The sequence below is a fragment of the Lytechinus variegatus genome, chromosome 12 (genome assembly GCF_018143015.1).
Source record: "Lytechinus variegatus isolate NC3 chromosome 12, Lvar_3.0, whole genome shotgun sequence".
Classification (NCBI taxonomy): domain Eukaryota; kingdom Metazoa; phylum Echinodermata; class Echinoidea; order Temnopleuroida; family Toxopneustidae; genus Lytechinus; species Lytechinus variegatus.
This window is the reverse complement of record NC_054751.1, coordinates 20,770,283-20,791,327: the sequence shown is the minus strand read 5'-3', so window position 1 is coordinate 20,791,327 and position 21,045 is coordinate 20,770,283. Positions and strand designations below refer to the sequence as shown.

At 37.6% G+C, this 21,045-nt stretch overlaps 1 protein-coding gene across 1 annotated transcript; it reads right to left on the bottom strand.

Moving 5' to 3' along the window:
* Positions 1-396: 396 nt before the first annotated feature.
* Positions 397-20,963, bottom strand: LOC121424919 (suppressor of fused homolog). The gene is made up of 10 exons (XM_041620809.1): positions 20,618-20,963; positions 13,889-14,023; positions 12,516-12,655; positions 9,913-10,055; positions 9,424-9,509; positions 7,095-7,291; positions 5,171-5,402; positions 4,490-4,628; positions 1,970-2,038; positions 397-1,384 (listed from the first exon to the last, which is right to left on the bottom strand). Exons 1-10 carry the CDS (start codon positions 20,761-20,763, stop codon positions 1,313-1,315), a joined length of 1,359 nt encoding a protein of 452 aa, XP_041476743.1. The 5' UTR covers positions 20,764-20,963; the 3' UTR covers positions 397-1,312.
* Positions 20,964-21,045: the final 82 nt, after the last annotated feature.

Sequence of the window (21,045 nt, the reverse complement as noted above, 5' to 3'; positions counted from 1 at the left end):
TATTGTGCTGCCCTCAACCCAGGTGAGGGTGTGAGGCAAATAGGTACCTGGCAGGATTAATTCTTTGAATGCACTGAGCACTGGAAAGCAGCTTGGGCTAAAGCCAGTGTTACAATAATAGTGCACCTCGGAATATATTATTTCTAGATAGACGGCGCTTCATAAATGCCTATTATCTTAATTATCATCATTACTTTTTACACCGATAGGAGGATGACATATCTATTTCATCTTCCTAATTGGCTAGTACACATGACTTTCTCTTAGAGCTGATCGAATAGCTACAGGTCTCACAGTACGTTGTCAATCTTCATATTGAAAATGGAGTTGAATCGCATCAATATTTTGACTGGTGGGAATCTTGATCTTTGAAACTGATTTACCAAAAACATCCTGGATTCACTGGGCATAATTCAACAACAGAACATTGCAGGGGGGGGGGGAATTCTACCAGCTTTTGTTACTTGTCAGTAATTACAGCTTGAAAACTCTCAATTCTAGTAACTACAGACTTAAACAAAGTTATCATTTCAGTAAAACATGCAGTCAGATCATGAAGAGTCCATATTTTCTTCTTAATATCAAATGAAAAGTGATGCATGTTTTAGGTACAAATTTTGAGACATTTTCCCAGCAGAATGAAGAATGAATGAGGTTTATAGTGGTATGAAACTTTTACTGTAGTAACCTGTATTGCTTGATCATGCATAAAAAAAATTGAGACAGATATTTCTGCAATACCATTTCATTGAAAAGATTTTTCTCCTAATACCTTGAAAGTCTAATAAACTTGCAACTGATTGGATTGAGTCTATGAATGACCCTTACTTCATTGATCAATAGCACGTCAGCAATCCAATCCAATGAAACAGTAGACTGTATGGAGGGGGAGGGATCAATAAGATATTCTGACCAATCAGAACCCTTTAATAAACAGAGCTTTCTGTTAAAAAAATAAGGGAAATACTACTGCATCACACATGAGAACTAAAAAATAAAATAAAAATTCTTTACAAAAAATTTTATCACACATACGAAATAATAAATTTTTATAGAACAGGAAAAATTAGTATAATGATTTACATTATTATACTTGTATTACCCAATATACTCTAACATGAACACAACACAAGAAAGAATATCATGTAAGAACTTCATATTTCTACTACTCTATTAGAAATCTCTATATTAAAGCTATGTATTGACAGAAAAGTATTCTTACATGATATATATCTTCTCCTGTGACATTGGGGGGTCATGAAGCACACTATGGAAGGGTTTGACCAATCAACTGGTCACTCCACACCGGTCACTACGTCTCATCAGGAGTAATGGTCAGTGTTATTCTCTTGTCCCTCCAGTCGATTACCTTGGGTAGATCCAACTGAAAAGAAAAAAGAACAAAGAAAGTATATTTCATTAAAAAAAAGATAGGTTATGCTCTCTGCTAATCTCTGAGGAATAACACGAAATAGGTGGCATTTTCATGATTTAACCAAGCTTTATATCCAAACTACACAAAAGTTTTATTTCATACTCCTATAATATACAAGGGTTTAATCTAACTTTTTTTATATTCCCGAAAAAGATAATATACAGATTTATGAAATGGGTGTTTTTTATCCATTTTTATTCTCATTTCATCATACACAGTAAAAATAACACATTGAAAATTAATGAATTGACAAATAAATAATTTATGGGTGAAAAATGGAAGGGGGGGAACTCACCTCTAAAAATATAAACACACCCAGAAAAACATACAAAATGGGGAGGGAGGTTGCTGGCAGATGCGCATTAATGTGTGACATATAGGGTGACAAAAACAGGAAGGGGGCATTAAACTAATTTGTGGGACACACACAACACAAAACATCTGATAAGTTTAGGGTGTTAATAATTCAAAGGCACTCATTGATACATTAGCTCACAAAGAAGTAGATCGTAGGGTTGGGGTGGCATAACTGACCTTTTCTTTTGATTGCAAGAACTCTAAATCGCTGGCCATAGTTTCTGCAAATTCTGATCTGATGAGGAGCTTAGGACACAAGATGGGGAGAATGGCAGAATGAAAAAAAAAATGTAAAGGGAAATTGCAACAACAAAAATATATGAAAAGGGATGCTGACTTTGCAGTCGCAGTTATAACAATATTTGTGCACATTAAAACTGACTCCCCCCCCCCCTTGGCTAAAGGTTAAGAAGGACTGGATGAAACAGTCCCAGAGACTTGTTACTCTGGAATACAAAAATGAAGTTTTAAATAACATAAGATATAGTTTTCAAGATGTAGATAAGATAGTTTTTAAGATGAAGCCAAACATCAAAGATGACTTGATGGCTGCCAATAAGAAGGTTCTGTGATGAGAGTCATGGTCAAATATCTGGTAGATTCATGGTAACTACCTTGGAAATCCATGATTGTGATTAGAAACCAGCCCTGCTACCATAGTTGTGAGTCTTCATGGCCCGAATTTGAACTCGTTTAATTTAAACTCTGGTCTAAAGCTGTGGTTTAACCCTATCTAGGCCAGGGGGGGGGCTCGGTGGCCCCCCTCATCGATTCGCACAATATTTTTGCCTTGCAAATTTTTTACTGTGCTGCTCGCTGACTCTTTACTTTTAAGTCTTGCGCAACATTTGAGACTAATTTTGCATCACCCAGGTACGCAGTTCCGAAATTACACAACATTATGTAAGTGCATGTCGACAAAATATTGTTCAAAAACATGATTTCATGTACAAAGTCAATGCAAATTTTCAACCAAAAATCATAAAGGGCAAAAAGAAGCTGCTGAAAACTGCTTATCAAAATAAAAGAGAGCCAATGGAGTAAATTAGAGAGTCAAAAGGGGTCTAAGCTTTTGATCCTAGCAGAATCTTCGTCGGAGGCAAAATGACCTAAAAATGACCTTAATCATAAATATATGATTATTTGTAGTTTTGCTGGTCTAAATGTATTTATTTTGTGCTGTTTATGATCTCAGAAGAGTCCCCAACAAATTTCAATGAAAAAACAATGAAAAATATAATACAAAGAATTAATCTGATATTGCAATTTTTTCCATGTACACTTGCTAAGAACACCACAAACAGTTTCTATACAAAAAATTATAACATTTGGATCTTAATAGGGAGTTAAAGGAAAAATTATGATTTTGCATACTAATTATGCATAAATTAGCATAATCACTTCAGAGCAATTTGAATGAAATAAATTATTATAAAATTCCGTAGATCATGTCCCAGGCACCCCCCCCCCCCCCCATATGACCTCCCAAAATACCCTAGACCAATAGATTGCTAATTATGATACAAATATCAAACAGTACTGGTTCAATTTATCACCTCACTTAACTTGTACCATTCCAGAGATGCCAACTTTTGGAAATCAGAATTAGGGAGGATTTGCAACCGACACGAAATTATGTGCGTGTAGCACACATCTCAAGCGCAGAGGAAGGGCCCTGGAAGCTCTGGGTTTCTAGATGCTCTCTGGTGCAATCTGACCCTTATTTTGGAGCATTTCACATGTTTTTAAAAAAACATTGTTCCCACTTTTTTAACATAAAAATTAAAGAAAAATATGCATTTTTACATGTAAAAAAAATGAGGGGACAATAGAAGAAAAGTACCTGTTCAACAATAATAACAAGGAGGAATTATAATAATCCAGTAAAGAAAAGCTCAGCGCAGATAACGTCTTCCCCCTCACTGGTCCCTTGCTTGGTGAAATAAGTCAACAGGAGCTAGAAGATCTCGTCTTCGCAATGTCCGTATTCCCTGAAATGTCCACGCTGCAAACTGTGCAAAATGCATGGTAAATTCCTCTTTCCGACTTCCGAATACACGGGTACTGGAGACTGTATTCAGTCTTATACTTCTGAGACCATTTCTTGGTCTTCTTTTGTTGATTTTCCGCCATTTCGTGTCGATATCAACCCATCAATACGCCAAAATCTCGCACCGATATTCCACCGCACAACTCGACAAATCCAGCGGCCGGGAGCGCACACGCCTCGCGAAGCTAGCCGGGCCTACCGGCCTGGTGCACAGTGGATTCCCGTTGGGCATATCACATGCACCAGCTTTTCGCTGCTCCTTATTTGTCTGCCTTTCACACAGAATTTAGTAGCAGCGAACGTAATGGAGTTACTACATGCTAAAGTTAGCAGACGATACATGTACTTTCAATCCAATTTGATCAATGCAAAAAAATCGTAATTTCGGGAGGATAAGGATGGTAATCGTAAGGGCGGGAGTTGGGATGAATTTTTCGGGAGCCTCCTGATGAAATCGGGAGGGTTGGCATCTCTGCCATTCAGAACTCTCTGGGAATAATAACCTAGTTTTCTACATCATTGAAGCAAAGGGAAAAGGCACAGTAACATGAGAAATATACAATATAAATAAACAGAACATTATTGACTAGGTCTTTATCTTATGAAAAGGGGTCCAAATGTTGGGCATGAAAGAGGAATAGCCTTACCTGCAGCCATGGTCCCTTAGCCACATAAGGATGAGTCTCTTCAACAAAGGATCCCTCAACACTTGGTGAGACCAAGGTAACTGCACAGTCATTGGCAACATTCTTAAAGGTAAAGTGACGGCCATGGGTAAGACGCCCTCTGTTGATAAAAATGAGAGATTTACACTTCCATTAGTTTTCATTGGTTACATAGGGACTAGACAAATCAACATGAGAAGTGAATATATGAAAATACACTGTAAAATATGTGACAAGAGGTCTTTCTAAACAACTTCTACACATTCATGTACTTCCTTATCTTCCTACCACATGACCCTTCAAGACCCCGTTAATGATTATTATCTGTCTGTGCCTTGGAGACTAAAAGAGAACTGAATCACCATGACCTGCAGGTGATGGAGGTCCACTACAATAGGGTTTCTCCCTACTCTTATACAAATAGTGCAGTGGTTTCTTAATGTGCTAAGGTGGTGACTCTGCCCTACACGGGGCCTCCATTGGACATCCTAGCCTAGGCCTGGACACTGTTTTCTTTTGTAACATAGCCTGTATCTATGGGACATGGGAGGGACACGAACCCACAACCTTTGGTTCAACAGGCAGACACTTTACCAACTGATCTAACTCGCTCTCCCATAAAGACCCCCTGCTCAAACAGACTTTTTTTTCCACTATACTCACCTAACTGCTAGTGACAGTAGTGCAGCGGCTTCGAGGTTCAGCTTAATGCTCACACCGTCCAGGTACCTTGAGTTACCAAGCTCAAAGATAGAACTGCGGGTGTCTGTCTCGCTCTCAGTGGAAGGTCGGCGGTTCAAACCTTGGTTGGTGTCCTCCCTACCAGAGATGGGTGGAAGGACAGGTCTGTCGTTGGATAGGCCTCTGGTCAAGGCCTGTCTTATCTGTTCAGTTTCTGGGAAGATCATAAGAACGAAAGATAAACTATCGAATTGATGTCAAAACAGCAATGCAAAAGTTCAACTACTAGATTTGAATGGTTTAGAGTTGATGCTGCCAGTGTGACTGGGGTAAACCATTGAATGTTTCAAATCTATTCCTAGGGAAACAATCCTTGTGTTCCAGAATGTGATTTCCCACCTTAATAAATCCAAAATAGGTTGCTACACCAGGTGCTATGCACTCACACGTATCGCAAGGTTAGTAGTATACTAACATCGCACCATGAACCGCGTTTGGCAGTTAATTTGTTAACTAGAGGATTGCATGTGCTGCGATCCCACTTCTGGTGTCTACGACATGCAACTTCTATGGCTTGATTTTTCTGTGCGCGGCGGTATGTAATGAATCTTTGAGTGGGTGCTATGTTAATACCTAAAAGAGTCAAATCTTAACAGTTAGCCCATAAACAAGAGTAACTCTCCCTCTACCTTCTGTTAACTTATAAAGCAGTAAAATCCAACCAGACTCAAGACACACGAAGGTCATATTACGGGAAAAGCTCGGCACCACCTCATGAAGCTTGGCTGCAACGACAAGTTGCCTTACTAGGGAAGTTACCATAGCAACAGTCACGAGACCAGTCCTTGTCAACCATTCAAAACGAAGGATCTTAGGTGCATTGTAATTTGGAAGAGATTCTTCTGCAACTTAATCTCAAGACAAGGGCTTCATCACACAATAGTTTACAATCAATCACTAAATGACAGTGACAACCAAGATCATTGTAGCATGCTCATTTTGTTCATAACACTGACCTGGGGCCTGTAACACAAAGATTAGCACTCATTGCAGAACATTTTTCTATGATTGATAGCATTGACTACCATGCACAATTAAGATTTCGTGAAAATCAAGAGTACAATTAATCACTAACTTTTTGTGTTACCGGATCCCAGGAGCCAATCAGTGGGCCCTGTCTTACAAAGAGTTACGATTGATCCAATCAATCGTAACTCCATGGAAAGCCATCAGTGCCAAAAAATTTTCTACACGAAATATGCAAAATTTCTTTTGTAAACAAAGGAGAACACACCAAATTGTCAAGTAATCAATTAATTCATGAATATACATTTATATCTAGAAAAACTTTTGAACAAACATGCATTTTATATGTTGATTTTGCTGGCTTTTCATAGTTGTGCTTGATCGGATCAATCGCAACTCTTTGTAAGACGGACCCCAGGAGTCTTATTTTATAATTGCAATCAATTGCAAACCTTTCTGTTATGAAGTCCAAAACATCTCTTTATCTTGAAAGTAGTAAACACCCATTTCATGAGAAAGTCTGTAAAACCAAGGTTAATTGTCCCTATTCCATTGAACGTCTAGATCTGGTACAATTGAAGATCACCAATACAGATAAGCAAATGTGGGGAATTGTATCACTATTGCTTGGAAAAAGCGTGGCATTTCGCTTGAATTTCATGCTTGATTTGCAAATTTCTCAGCAATTACAGAATATATTACTGAATCCTTTGGCACATATCTTTTTAATCTTATACATTCAGACATATGGGTGATCATTTGATTGGATTCTGTACAATCTCTTTGCAAAATCATTATGACTGGCATTTATCTTTAATCATGAGTTATGTCAGAAACAAGATCAGTAATGTCACTTAGAAAAATATAACTTGGGACTCACCTATTTGTGATATCCTTGGTGGATCTGTTTCATCTGTCCAGTCACCGACAGGGTCCCAGGAACACCTTGCACAGACGCCACTAAGATTTGAGCCTTCTGTATCTATCCCCCTCTCTACTTCCTCCATCAGTAACGGATTGACTTCAAAGATGGTCTCACCCCTTCGCATATCAGTCACAAGCCATGATCCACCAGCACTGAGAATAAGGAGAGATATTGGTTTGTAAGACATAGCAATTCAAGCATTCACCTGAAGACAACATTCTCCTGAAGATGACAACATTTGTCGAAACATTGCGTTTGAGTGGTTCTTTTCAGGACCAACACATGCCCACAAAAGAATACAGGGTGTAGCGTGAAAACTCTACACCCATAGCAATTCAAGAATTTTGCACCTATGTTGATGTGACAAGCAAGATAATCCTGGCAGACTGTAATGTTCTAGTGCTGTAGCTCGGTTCCTTCAACTCGGTCCGAACCCGGCTCGTAAATCTTATCAGAATCATAGCTCGACCCGGAGAGGCCCGGTAACCCGGTCCGGCTAAAATTGATTTATGTCCATGCAAAAGTACAAAGTTTTGACCTACTTGACTGTTATCTGTGACCGACATCACCTTCTGACCTTGTTCTCAAAAGACGATACAAACCCCCAAAATATTTAATTCACTGTTTATATCATCCAGTAGTAATGTAGAGAGGGGATTGAGACGATACAAGGCCAAATCGCAATTTCTCACATGCTTATCACCAGTGCAGCGGTCAACAGCACAGTCTGTGCACCGCTAGTGATTTACTACGAAACATGTGCTTTGACTTTTGATTTTTGTTGTGTGTGTGTGTGTGTGTGTGAAATCAAGAGGCAGATTACAAACCACATTGTTTATTATGTTATTCTAGTGACCCAATTTTCAAACAGGCTCTCACAGAGATTGTTTCTGTCTATAGGGCAGATTTTTTTCGGAGGGGTGGAGGTGGCAGAAAGAGTTAATTTCTGAGCGTATTTCATTCTTCATATTTGCTTTGAAGCAATAGAATATTTTATTCAAACTATTTTTTGTGTATGATTTATTTTTATCTGTCTTATTCTAGCCTTCAGCTACCGGTAATAATATTTTTAGTAAAAATATTTTTAATAAAAAAATGAATCAAAATACATTTTTATTTCATATTAAACTTTGACAATCGGTCCAATATCATCCATTTAGTCATCTCTCACGTTTTTTTGTTTTTGTTTTTTGCTCTTGTACACATACCCCCCCCCCTTCTCTCTCTCTCCCGGTAACGGCACCCTCTTCTCGTCCATCTCGTCCAACCTCTTTAATGTATCCTTTAAATGGGAATTAAAATGTTTTGCACCCACTCCCAGCTGAGCTATTATTTTCGGATCACCGACTTTGTGGAAAATGTCAACACAACAGGGTTCGGGGGGGAGAGCTTTTATGGTTAGCAGAAAAAACTGGTATAAAAGATATCTCAATAAACCAGACAGATTATTTTACCAAAAAAGAGAGAAATATTCTGCATGTCATCACAGTCATAATATCAAAAGGAAAACTTCTTGAGTTATGACCATGCCTAATGGACCAACTGGCCTTTACTTGTAAACAAATTGGACATTCTCACCCAGTGAAACCATTACTCTCAGCCAATCACATGACCAGTCAGACGATATCACATGGCAGGTACTGTGTGCATGTATATGTGCGCCGTTAGCCGGCTAGCTATATCATCTCGATCCCTCACACACACAAGGCCATAACTCAGACAGGATCGGGGGAAAAATGAAAATAAGGTAGGGATGGTTGGCCTTTGACCTGTCCCCTCGACCATCACACTAGGTGGATGGATTGCTTGTTAAAAATAGTTTCACAACTTTTATTGCGGTGACAAATGACACCTCAAATATTATCAAACAATCCGGGTTTATTTTCCGGGTTCGAGGGATTCAAAGTGAAACCCGGCTCGTAAAGCTCCGAGCCGGTCAATGCCAACTCGGCAGGATTCAGCCCGGTAAACAATCCGAGCTACAGCACTGTAATGTTCCCAAGTTATCATGGCTTCAACAGCTGATTAAGCGGAGTTAAAGTAGAGAAAGTGGGGGGTGGTCATACTAAAAGGTTGATTATTTCATGGAATTGTCCATCTACCATTTCTGACTGCCACCATATATCCCAGACAGCAATACTACAATCAGACATAATGCAACACATCTCAGCAACATTTTTCAATTTATTTCAGACACGGTGAGGCAAACTACACCGTCAAGAGGTAAAAGACATCAAGAATGTCTAGAATACAAGGTAGTCTAAAAATGTAAAGGTCAACTTACACTTCCATAGATTTGAGTAATTCCAGCATGCCAAGACCATTCCACCTCTGTGAAGCTTGCAGTTCCTCGGCACACACTCCAATAATCTACATTCAACATCAAATAAATTCATTAACATCGCATAGAAGTTAAGGTCTACACTCAAATAAATGTACCTCTAATCAGTTATCCCGTGAAACTTACCATTAAAGCCACTATGCCAAAGTCAATACGAACATCATTATCTGAAGACCTTAACTAATTTACATGGGCGTGGCACCAGCTGATTAAGTGGTATTAAGGTACATGTATGTATATACTTCCAGACATCCCTATTTTTTTTAATAGATATCAAGTGACTGTCATACTGTTTAAACCAAATTCATGATAAATTTCTGTTTAATGAAAGGGTATACAATAAAGTCTAGAGCTACAGAAAGAGCTTAAACTTTTTAATTAGTTCTATGCTCCTTTAAAAGTGAAAAGCAGGGGGGGAGAATTCTTTAATACCTGAACGAAGCTGACTGTTCCATGTGGTGTAGTGATAGTAGGTAATTGAGGATCATCTGACATTAACATATGCTGAATACGAGATTCACTATTATCTAAAGGACTGTGCCAAGAAACATGGTCTCCATTACAAAGAGTATTGCCTGTTAAGAAAACAAAAGTACATGTTGGACAAGCGTCCTACTAAATTCACAATTCTGTGATGTAGTTAGGACTGCATCGAAAAAAAGGCTTTATCAGTATATCCCTGGTGTAAGTTATGCATTTGTTATTCCTCTTTCAAATATCACTGTTATTGATAGGAATTTGGAATGTTAATTTACATTTTCTAAGGTCACTTTATGCAATACAAGTATTAGTAATGTGAAAAATGCATACACAGCTACATGTATGTGGAAGACCTGTGAATATTTATTGTATGCTAATACATGTACAGTGTATCAAACAATTATTTGTACACCTTTCAAATTGTTACTTCAAAGCAAATTAAATATAAAGTACTGAAAATTAGACCCCAAAAAGTGACTGCATTGTAGAATATACATGTACCTTTTGAACCTAAGTGAATTTTCCCATAATTATTTCATAATTATACCTTTTTTCATAAAAATATTAATTTTCACCCCCAAACAATTATTTGTACACTTTGCATTTAGAGCCCATTTTCCCTGTTTACAGATCTTAAATTCTAATAAAAGAATGGTTTATCATACAAAGGGGATTAATCTGCTTATTGTTAAAGAGCAGGAATGTCTCCTGGGGTTCCTCGCATATCAAAAGGTCGAAAACTCTTGTATTTTACCATTCAACCCTGGTTAATCCTTATTGATACAGAAACATGCCTGAAATAGCAACATCTTTTGAAGTTATTGTGTACAACTGATTTTCTTTTCCATGGCAGTCCTTTCTATTCCCTCCTGTAGTATCTGTGACCATTTACTACAGTCATTATAAGGGTCAGTTGTAGTTTTTCAACATGGCTAAGACCTGTGAAGTACCAAGAGCCTTGAGGGAAAGGGTTGTAAAATTCCACAAAGATGGAGTTTCTGTACGTAAGATAGCAAGAAGACTTGATATGAAGCATACAACAGTGCAGTATATCATCCAAAAATTCAAGAAGACAGGTAGTGTTGAAAATAAGAAGGGAAGAGGAAGAAAGAGAGCGACATCTTCAAGGACGGACAGGTACATCAAAGAGGTTGTGATGAGAGACCGGAAGTTGTCTGCCAAGCAACTTGTCAAGCAGGTGGAAGCAAGTACAGGCACCAAGGTTTCCACCCAAACAATCAGGAACAGACTGAAAGAACGTGGACTGCATGGCAGGATTCCTCGTAAGAAGCCATTTATCAGTCAGAAGAACAAGATGAAACGCCTGAACTTCGCCAGGGAGCATATTGACAAGCCTGCTAGATTCTGGAAAACGGTGCTTTGGTCTGACGAGTCCAAGTTTAATATGTTCGGTTCAGATGGTCGTCAGCGAGTTTGGCGTACTTCGAAGGAGGCATACAACCCTAAGTGCTTGAAACCAACTGTCAAGCATGGAGGTGGAAACGTGTTGGTGTGGGGTTGTATGGCTTCTGCTGGCGTAGGCAACCTCTACTTCATTGAGGGAATCATGAATGCTGACCTGTATAAGAGCATCCTTTCACAACAGATGATGCCATCTGCTGCCAAACTGCTTGGACGCCATTTTATTTTCCAACATGATAATGATCCTAAGCACACGGCGAAAGTTGTGAAAGCATTTCTGGCCAAGAAGAAGGTATCTGTGCTCAAATGGCCAGCGCAGAGTCCGGATTTGAATCCAATAGAGCATCTCTGGGATGAAATGGAGAGAAATCGCCCATCGACTCCCCCCAGCAACAAAGAAGACCTGAAAGCCACGCTTCAGCAAGCATGGAGCAGCCTGGATCCTGCCGTATGTGAGAAACTGGTTGATAGTATGCCCAGGAGACTGCGTGCCGTTATTGACGCCAAAGGAGGACCCACTAAGTACTAGAAAGAGACTTTAAGTAGAAAAGAACTCAAAGTGTACAAATAATTGTTTTTCCTTAAAAAATCACATTTTGGGGAAAAATTCTAAAAGTAATAAGAATTGTATGTTTTTACTTTGCTTTGAACAAAGAGGATACATCATTTGTCAAATGTTATCAGTTAATAAATTTATGTTTTCAGTGAAAACTATTTTATCCTTGTTTGAATCGTTGTTTTATGGGTGTACAAATAATTGTTTGATACACTGTACATCTATGTAATTTTATAATTGTACAGAAAACATTAGGGTAAAGATAGCTTAAACACATATTTGAACATAACAGACATTTAAGAGGGTGTTGTAAAAAAAATTACAATCAACAGCAAATATCACATGCAAAATTTGCTATTAAGAGGTAAATTTTACCAATAGCGAATCACTTCATACTTTCTGTTTCCATATAAATAGCAAAAATGATTGATTTGAGGAATCGAGACTGACTTGTGATCATCAGTTTCTAAATATTGAAATTAAACATCAGAGATTCTTTTTCATAAATAAAAACCCTAATAATAAAATGAGATTAAAAAAAAAAAATGGAATGAATGAGAAAGATTTTATATCTCACCAGACTGGAAGACATATCTGGCTAGACCTTGCATAAGCTCTGCCGGCCAAGTAGGGGGCGCTGTTTCAGTTGGTTCTTTCTTCAACCTGAACGTTAACTCAAAGCCAAAACCACTTGGCCCATTGGGACCTGTAGGTATTCTTTATTTTTCGAAAAGAGAGAGAGTTAATATGTAAATCATCACAGCAGCCAAATCACGTAATATACCATATTTTTCCATCTAAATGGATTAAACTTGGTACTTTAATGTCATGTAAATTTTGATCTGAAGTCATTTGATCGTGTCTTTGACCAGTATTTTTTCAACATGTATTATTGTAGGGACAGTGATTTTCCGCGACTGCGGAAAACGGACGGAATTCACGGAAAAGGCCTTTTGAAACGGAAAGTGGCATTTCAAACGAAAAATGTATTTTCCCTCAAAATACACAGAATAGCAACAGAAATTACTCCAAAATAACAACAAAATGAGAATATTAAATGGCCACAAAACTCCAGAAAACACGATCTCACTTCGCTACAATCATGACAATTCACACATCGTGATCGCTCTCGACATCAGCACACTCGATAGTACCCCGCGCCCATAACCGCCCAGCCGTGTTGAGCTTCATATCGCTCAACTGCACGGTCGTGTGTTGCTTCCCTCTACGTTTGAAGATGTAACAGCACGATATAGTGGTCTTAAAATCCAAGATGGCGGATTGGCGAAAGTTGTTGAGTGATGATAACGATGTCCAAAAAACCCCAAAATTACCGATGAAATTTGATTTCACCGTAAAATAATGCTAATAATGTGAAAGGTGAGGATGTATGCATTCCAAATGTCTTTTAAAAATTATTAAATGCACCCGCATAGATCCGATTAGAATGGATTCTATTGTGTTGTTGGTACAGAAGCAGATACAAATTTTGGCCAGTGCGAGTGCGCTGTGATTTTGCTATTTAATGTGTAAACGGAATTGTCACTTTTCCGTGTGTACAAAGTCTATGGGGAAACGGAATTTCCGTTTTCTGACATGCTGCAACGGAATTGGAGATTTTCTGAAACGGAAAAGGCCATTTTTTGAAACGGAAAATCACTGTCCCTATTATTGATTCTTATTATTACCAAAATGAAAACATTCTTATCAAAGACTGACATTGTATTACAAAATACTAAACATTACATTCAGGCAACTTTGATGAAATTGTCTCAGGAAAGCTAATATAAAATAACATTTAAACAATTCAAACATTCATGCTTTTTTTTATTTATAGCTCCTTTATTTGTTATTTCTTCTAGAACTGTATTATGCTCAAACGTGTTAAAACCATCATGATTATTATGTCAAAAACGTGTCAGAAAAAAATCAATAAAATTTTCTACTCACTCATGAACTCTGCCATCACCAAAGAGATCCGAGAGGCCAAAGCTAACATAATGCCAATGGGGTGGGATCCCATGACCAGGCTCTCCTGGGTTACTGTACATACTGATAAAGTCTAGTGGGTCTGGTCCATTTAACCTGTTTACCGGTAGTCAAATCAAAGAGAATCAATCATGAACCGATTAGCATTATATTGCTATACAGACCTTGAACAGAGTAGCCCATACAAAATGCATGCAACAATAATATCAATGAATCAAAATCATTGATAAATATATTGTTTTGTGACATAACAATGCTAAAATCAGTCAATCATCATGGAATTTAACAGGGGCCGCTCAATGGTTTGAAAGTTGTGGGGGGAGGGGGGCTCAGCCCATAGTAGGGGTGCAGACCACATGAAAATTACAATCAGATGGGCTATTCCACGGTTACTCACGTTACATTTGGAGACACCTTGACTCATACTTGGAGCTGTAACTCCATTATTATTGATAGGAACTAAACATCTCCTTATCACAACAAAGTACACAGTCTGACTATCCTTTGTATAAAAACAAAACTTGGGAAATTCTATTATGCTCCTGGCAAATCTTTGGAATGTGTCGGTTACTCACGTTACATGATTTGGACATGCATAAAATGAAAAGTCAACATAAGTGAAAAGTCTCCTCATACAAGGCTTTTATGAAAGTTGATTATATCCATTTCAAAGAAGTATATTAGGGAGACAAACTTTGTATATAATTAAAAAAATAAAGAACACATGGTTTTTACTTGGGGTGCAGATAATATGGTTACTCACGTTACGGTTACTCACGTTACATTTTGTCCATGTATGGTTAACAACACACATGTCATTAAAAATTCAATAATGTGTGTAAAATTCATTGCTAGGAACATCTAAAAGAGATTTTATACCAAAAATTGGAACAATTTGAGCTTTATTAGGGAGTAGGAGGGAAAAGTATGATTTCGCTTACTAATTATGCATAAATTAGCATAATCGCTTGATACCAATTTGCATGAAATAAATTACTGTATAGTATTGTAGATTATGTCCAAGACAACCTGCATGCCAATTTTTGGCGTGATCGTGCGGCCAATGGCCGAGATCTTAAGGGGGGCCTTGGAGCCCCCCCCCTCCCCCCACCCCCCGGGCCATATCAACTCCCAAAATACCCCGGCCTAGATAGGGTTACAGGTAAGGGCATTCAATGTGTTGTTCAAACACTCTTTAAAGTTTGGTTAATCAAAACCAAGTCTTACTAATGCACGCTCGCATTGTGAACACTTCTACTAATATTCAATTTTTTGTGTGATTGTATGACCACTGATATTTTGATGAACAAAGAGTCGCATCAAAGAGATGTACCCTCATTTTGCTTTTAATTAATCAAAAATAACTTCACAACTAACCATGAGACTTAAAACTTGACATCCCACAGAAAATGTTACTGAACTGAATTTTTACTGGTTACTCACATTACATGATGGTTACTCACGTTACAAAGTTACACACGTTACAGTTTTTCTTCATCAATTTTATAAAAAAATTGTACTTTTTAATGATTTTGATAGTCATCACTGTGTCAAAGATTGTTTGAAGGAAGAGAATTTAAAATCCCACCAATTAACTGTGAAGAATTTTTCTCTCAGAAAACAAAGTCAGTTTTTTCGGTTACTCACGTTACATCACCTGAACAGGTTTCAATATTTATTTTTGAATGAGTACTACAAATTTACTTGAAAAGCGGTTGTGTATTTTAAGTAATTTGACTCTTCTAAACTTCAGAAATATATAAAGTGGTATGTTGTTGCAACAACAAAATGGTAATAAGGCATATTTAATTTTTCACTATTTTTCTTGTATTTTGGTACACAATGGAAGCACAACTTTTGACCATTTTTTTCCAAAGTATACATATGAAAATAAACTTTTTATTTCTTGTTCCTGAAACTATCATGTATGAAGGACTTAAAGTATTAAAAAATTCAAGAAAATATTGAATTTTAATTTTCAAGCTCATGTCCACCAACCTGTGGAATTGCCCAGATGGTAAATTTTAAGTTTTTTATACACATTTATTGCAAAAAGAGGGGGAGAGGGATTTACTAAAATCATCCAAACCAAATGCTAAAATTGGTTATTGTTCAATCTAGAATTAAAAATGTGATCTTTTGTCTGTTTGAATGGAAATCTGATAAAAATTTCACTTCATTTTCCATTTAATTTATCAGAATGATTTATTATTGAAATATAAATTCTGAATTCACTTCAAAGCAGTAGGCTATGATATCTCCTTTTATATCCCTCTTATGAATATTCCGGAGTATTCTAGATAAACGATTGGTCAATTTGTTATCACGTGACAAAGTATAGTTTCACCAGGAAAACACATCGCTGCAATTAGCTCTGTATAGTTTTCTTGTAGCTCGGTATATTTTTCGATATACTTTCATGGGCAGAACTGCGCATGCTCATGCTCAATATTTTCTCTCAACTCTGAATTGTGCATGCTCCCTGAAAAGTACATAAAAAGTAAAAGCTCTCGCCCAAATTACCGTACCGACAATCTGAAAAACAGAGTGGAATTGGGTCTAGATTACAATGCAGAAAATCTAATTCTGACGGCCATTCATACAGGATCCTTTATTATAGAATAAACATACCTAACAAATGAAATTATTATCTGGCGCGTACGATGTGCGCGTTCGGTAATACAAGGCCGGTCAGTAACAATCACTCACAATTCTTTAAGTACAGTTTCAATCAGACAGCAATAGATTCAGTCAAAGAATTATGACTGGTAGTATACCTGTTGGTTTCAAATTCAAGAAATAGGCCCCTAACCTGACAATTTTGAAATAATTCATGAGTTAAAGTCTGAAAAAAGGTTATCAACTTATCAAGACTTTAACTGGGTGTTGTGGCGTGCGCCTGTAATCCAAGCTGTGGGGAAGTTACAAATTGATGCAGAGGGTCGAGGTTCGAGCCCTGGTCACGTCTTTCGGATGGTGACGTTAAAGAAAAAATAAATAAATTATGCACCAACCTCATTTCTATGAAGGTCTAATGGACTGCATGAATCGAGACATCAAAGCACTTTTTTTTGCAATTTTGAAAAAGAGATAACAAATGCGGCCTCTTTTCCCGGTTTTTGAGGGTCTGGCTACTGCCTCGATGTCAGGATTCATGCAGTCTGTTAGACCTTCATCCATAGAAATGAGGTGGGTGCATGATTTCTTTTTTTTTCTTTTAATTTTGAGTGTTTTTGGTATCACAACCTTGAAGGTACCCATGTTAGTATTTGTTAACTGTGGCAGCCTATGGCTACCTTAAGTTCTGGGCTCTGGCCAGCAGCTCTCACTCAGAGTACTCTGGCGGCTGGCCTGCAGAATTGAATCAACATTCCCTCGGGATACCTAGAGAAGTTTCTGAATGTATGCATGTTATGCCTCTGTATTCAGTTAGAACTAGTTATTTCCTCCTCAAGATGGCTTGCTCACTTCCGGAACAGGGCTTTCATAGTCATAATTCATTGGCTTATTTTTCCAGCATGTATCCAGGCTGCTTCAAAACTGCGCACACTTGGGGCAGTGACAACTTCATTATTTAGGCTATTCCATGTCTTACGTATTCTAACATAAAAAGAATTCCTATATTTCTGGGTCTTTGACATTGGTATGAACAATGTTTTACTGTGGCCTCTGGTATGTTCACTATATTTTTCTTCTACATTAAGTTTTGTACATTGATCATAACTATCAAAGTGTTTATTTATTTCAATCATATCACCCCTAGTTCTTTGATATGCCAGAGTTGAGATTTAAGTCATTGATTTCAGATTTCAGGTACTAATTTTGTTGCCCTTCTTTGTACGTTCTCTATAAATGCATGTATGTTTCTTCAGTACGGGGTTCCACACAGCATGGGCACACTCAACTTGTGGTCGGATAAGTGACTTACAATTTTTACAAAACAATGCAAAGTTATTTTTATCTAGATAAACAAAAGTTTGTCTGTTCAAGCTCATAAGCCTGTTGGCCTTGTTTACCTTCAATTGCATAAATGGTCTTCAAAGCCGAGTTTATCATCAATTACAACACCAAAACCCTTTCGGAGTGACATATTCAAGTGCATCATTAAAAGTGTATGCAAAAGCTTCCTGCCGGTCCTATTTGTTACTAACAGAGAGAGAGAACACTATGTTTCTTGGGGTTGAATTTCAGCAGCCATTTTTCTGACCAGCATTTCAGATGGTCAAGATCTCTTTGGAGTGAATTGCAATCATTCTGATCTCTTAGGCCTATATACTTGAACAGTTTGGTATCATCAGAAAAAAGATAAACAATACTTCCAGTAACAATATCTGGGAGATCATTGCTATATAACAAAAATAACACAGGGCCAAGGACACTCCCTTGCGGAATTCCGCTATTGACATGTCCCAAACTTGAAAACTTGCCATTCACACACACTCTCTGTCTCCTTCTAACAAGGAATGCCTCGATCAAACTAACCACCTAGCATCTGTTCATTTATACCAAAACTACGGACCTTTTCAAGCAGTTGATGGTGAGGTACCTTGTCAACGGCCTTCATAAAATCTAAATAAATTACATCGATTGTACCCCTTTCTTCAAGAGCTTTAGACCACTCACTAATGACATTAAAGGACAAGTCCACCCCAACAAAAACTTGATTTGAATAAAAAGAGAAAAATTCAACAAGCACAACACTGAAAATTTCATCAAAATCAGATGTAAAATAAGAAAGTTATGGCATTTTAAAGTTTCACTTCATTTAAAAAACAGTTATATGCACATCTCGGTCAGCATGCAAATGAGGAACTGATGACATCACTCACTTACTATTTCTTTTGTATTTTATTTTATGAAATATGAAATATTTTTATTTTCTCGTCATTGTCATGTGAAATGAAGTTTCATTCCTCCCTGAAAATGTGGAACTATAGAGATGCCAAGTTCAAAGACCAGCTATGCATGAGATTTTCTGTGAATCTGAGTGAGATCACAGACATTGTGTACAATATATATGGGGATAGGCTGTGATAGTTGCGTGAGACAGAAATTTGAGGGGATGAACAAGAGTCCAAAATGCTTGAGTCTCACGCATAATGCGTGAGACTTGGTAGCTCAGGGAACTCCATTATTTCAATATTTTGTGCTTCAGGCAAGGAGGTCCTAATCATCAAATTTGTGAAAATTGAAATATTGTATAATACAAACAAAAACAAGTGACATAATCGACTCTCTCATTTGAATGTAACTGGCTCGTTCATATATAACTATTTTGTTAAAAATAAGCAAAATTTTGAAATGTCATAACTTTCTTATTTTACATCTGATTTTGATGAAATTTTCAGCATTGTACTTGCCTGATTTTTCTCTATTGATTCAAATCAACATTTTTCTGAGGTTGACTTGACCTTTAAGTTCTTCAACTGAAGCATTAATTACTAATTAAAAAGACCAGGCAAAAATGAAGAGCCATGCTGCTTATCACTGAAAAATCCATTTGAATTCATATGACTAAGATCTCGTTGTGCGAAATGGATTCCAAAAGTTTACAAGCTAAACATGTAACTAATTTGATTGATGGAAAACTTTCGATCACCTTTGAACAGTAGAGGCGCACGGCCAATATTGGAGACTGTCTCCCATGAGAGAGATTATCTCCAATATCAGAGACTTTTATAAAGAATTTGGGTATCCAATTTCAGAGACAGTCTCCAGTTTGGGAGACCAATTTTCTTTGTTTACATTTACTTAAAAAGGATTACCTTGGCGGCAGATAAAAATGTGATAAGCAGATTCCTCATGGGCGCTAATGCAGTTTCGCACCGGCCGGTTACCAGCACACCTATTCACCAATACTTGTTAACAAATGTCATGACAAGTCTCTCAGTCACATTTCGATGTCAATATATCCACCACTTTTCAAAATATTGTGATCGGGAATGGCTGTATTTCGGCTTCGATCTCAACGTCGTTGATCGCGGATCGCTTGGATTCACCGTGCACCGTAATGTTGATATGAACTGAAGTTAGCATCCAAATCATGCAAACATAGATTCGCATGCGGCATGCTGGCAGTTTGTTCACCACATTTTTGCATGATTTGGTTGCTAACTTCAGTTCATATCAACATTACGGTGCACGGTGAAAGTGTCGCGAACGACGTTGAGATCGAAGCCGAAATACAGCCATTCCCGATCACAATATTTTGAAAAGTGGTGGATATATTGACATCGAAATGTGACTGAGAGACTTGTCATGACATTTGTTAACAAGTATTGGTGAATAGGTGTGCTGGTAATCGGCCGGTGCGAAACTGCATTAGCGCCTTCCTCATGCCCCTTTCACCATCTACTTTGAAAATTCACCGTCTACTTTTGTTTTTATAAGGATTTTTGTTGTCATCCACACACAAAACAAATTGGCTTTGACCTCAGTGGGACAAAAGTTTGGGTGGAAAAATCATGCTTTTGTTGGTGTTGTTTCTTTTTTCCTTTTGCAAAGCAAGTCTCCAATATGGGAGATTGTCTCCCATATATTGGCCGTGCGCCTAAACAGCACTCATTATTGACTATTGATTATTGTTTCTAATTATCATGATTATCACCACACCTGTCACATTCTCAAGAAAGTATATATTGAATACTCAAAGAGGGGACATTTTAAGACAGAGTTTTTTTTTAATTTTACCAGTATTTCACAACGGCAGTCACTTGTAAAGGATTTGGTTGATCAACATACAGCCGCCGACAGGCCGAATAAACAGCGTCAAGTCCCGCCGGGAGTGCAGGCACAGGTGCTGTTCCATGTTCCGCTCCGCTCTGCCGCTGCTCCATTTAAGAAGAGATATGAATTATTACGTCAACAAATCATCAGATGTTCATAAAAAATGACTTCAGATTTTCGAAATTTCTCTTGAAACGGATGGTACGAGTTTGAAGTCTAATCCTGTTGATCTTTAGTGATTCAATAACAATTTTAAGCGTGGGATTGGAAGCTCCCGTTTCAGGTATTTGGCTGTTGAAATGTATATCTTAACTCCCTGTATAATTTTTTAAAAAAATAAAATAAATTTTAAAAAATGCGCAAATATTTTATTGTCTTGGTGCAAAATACAA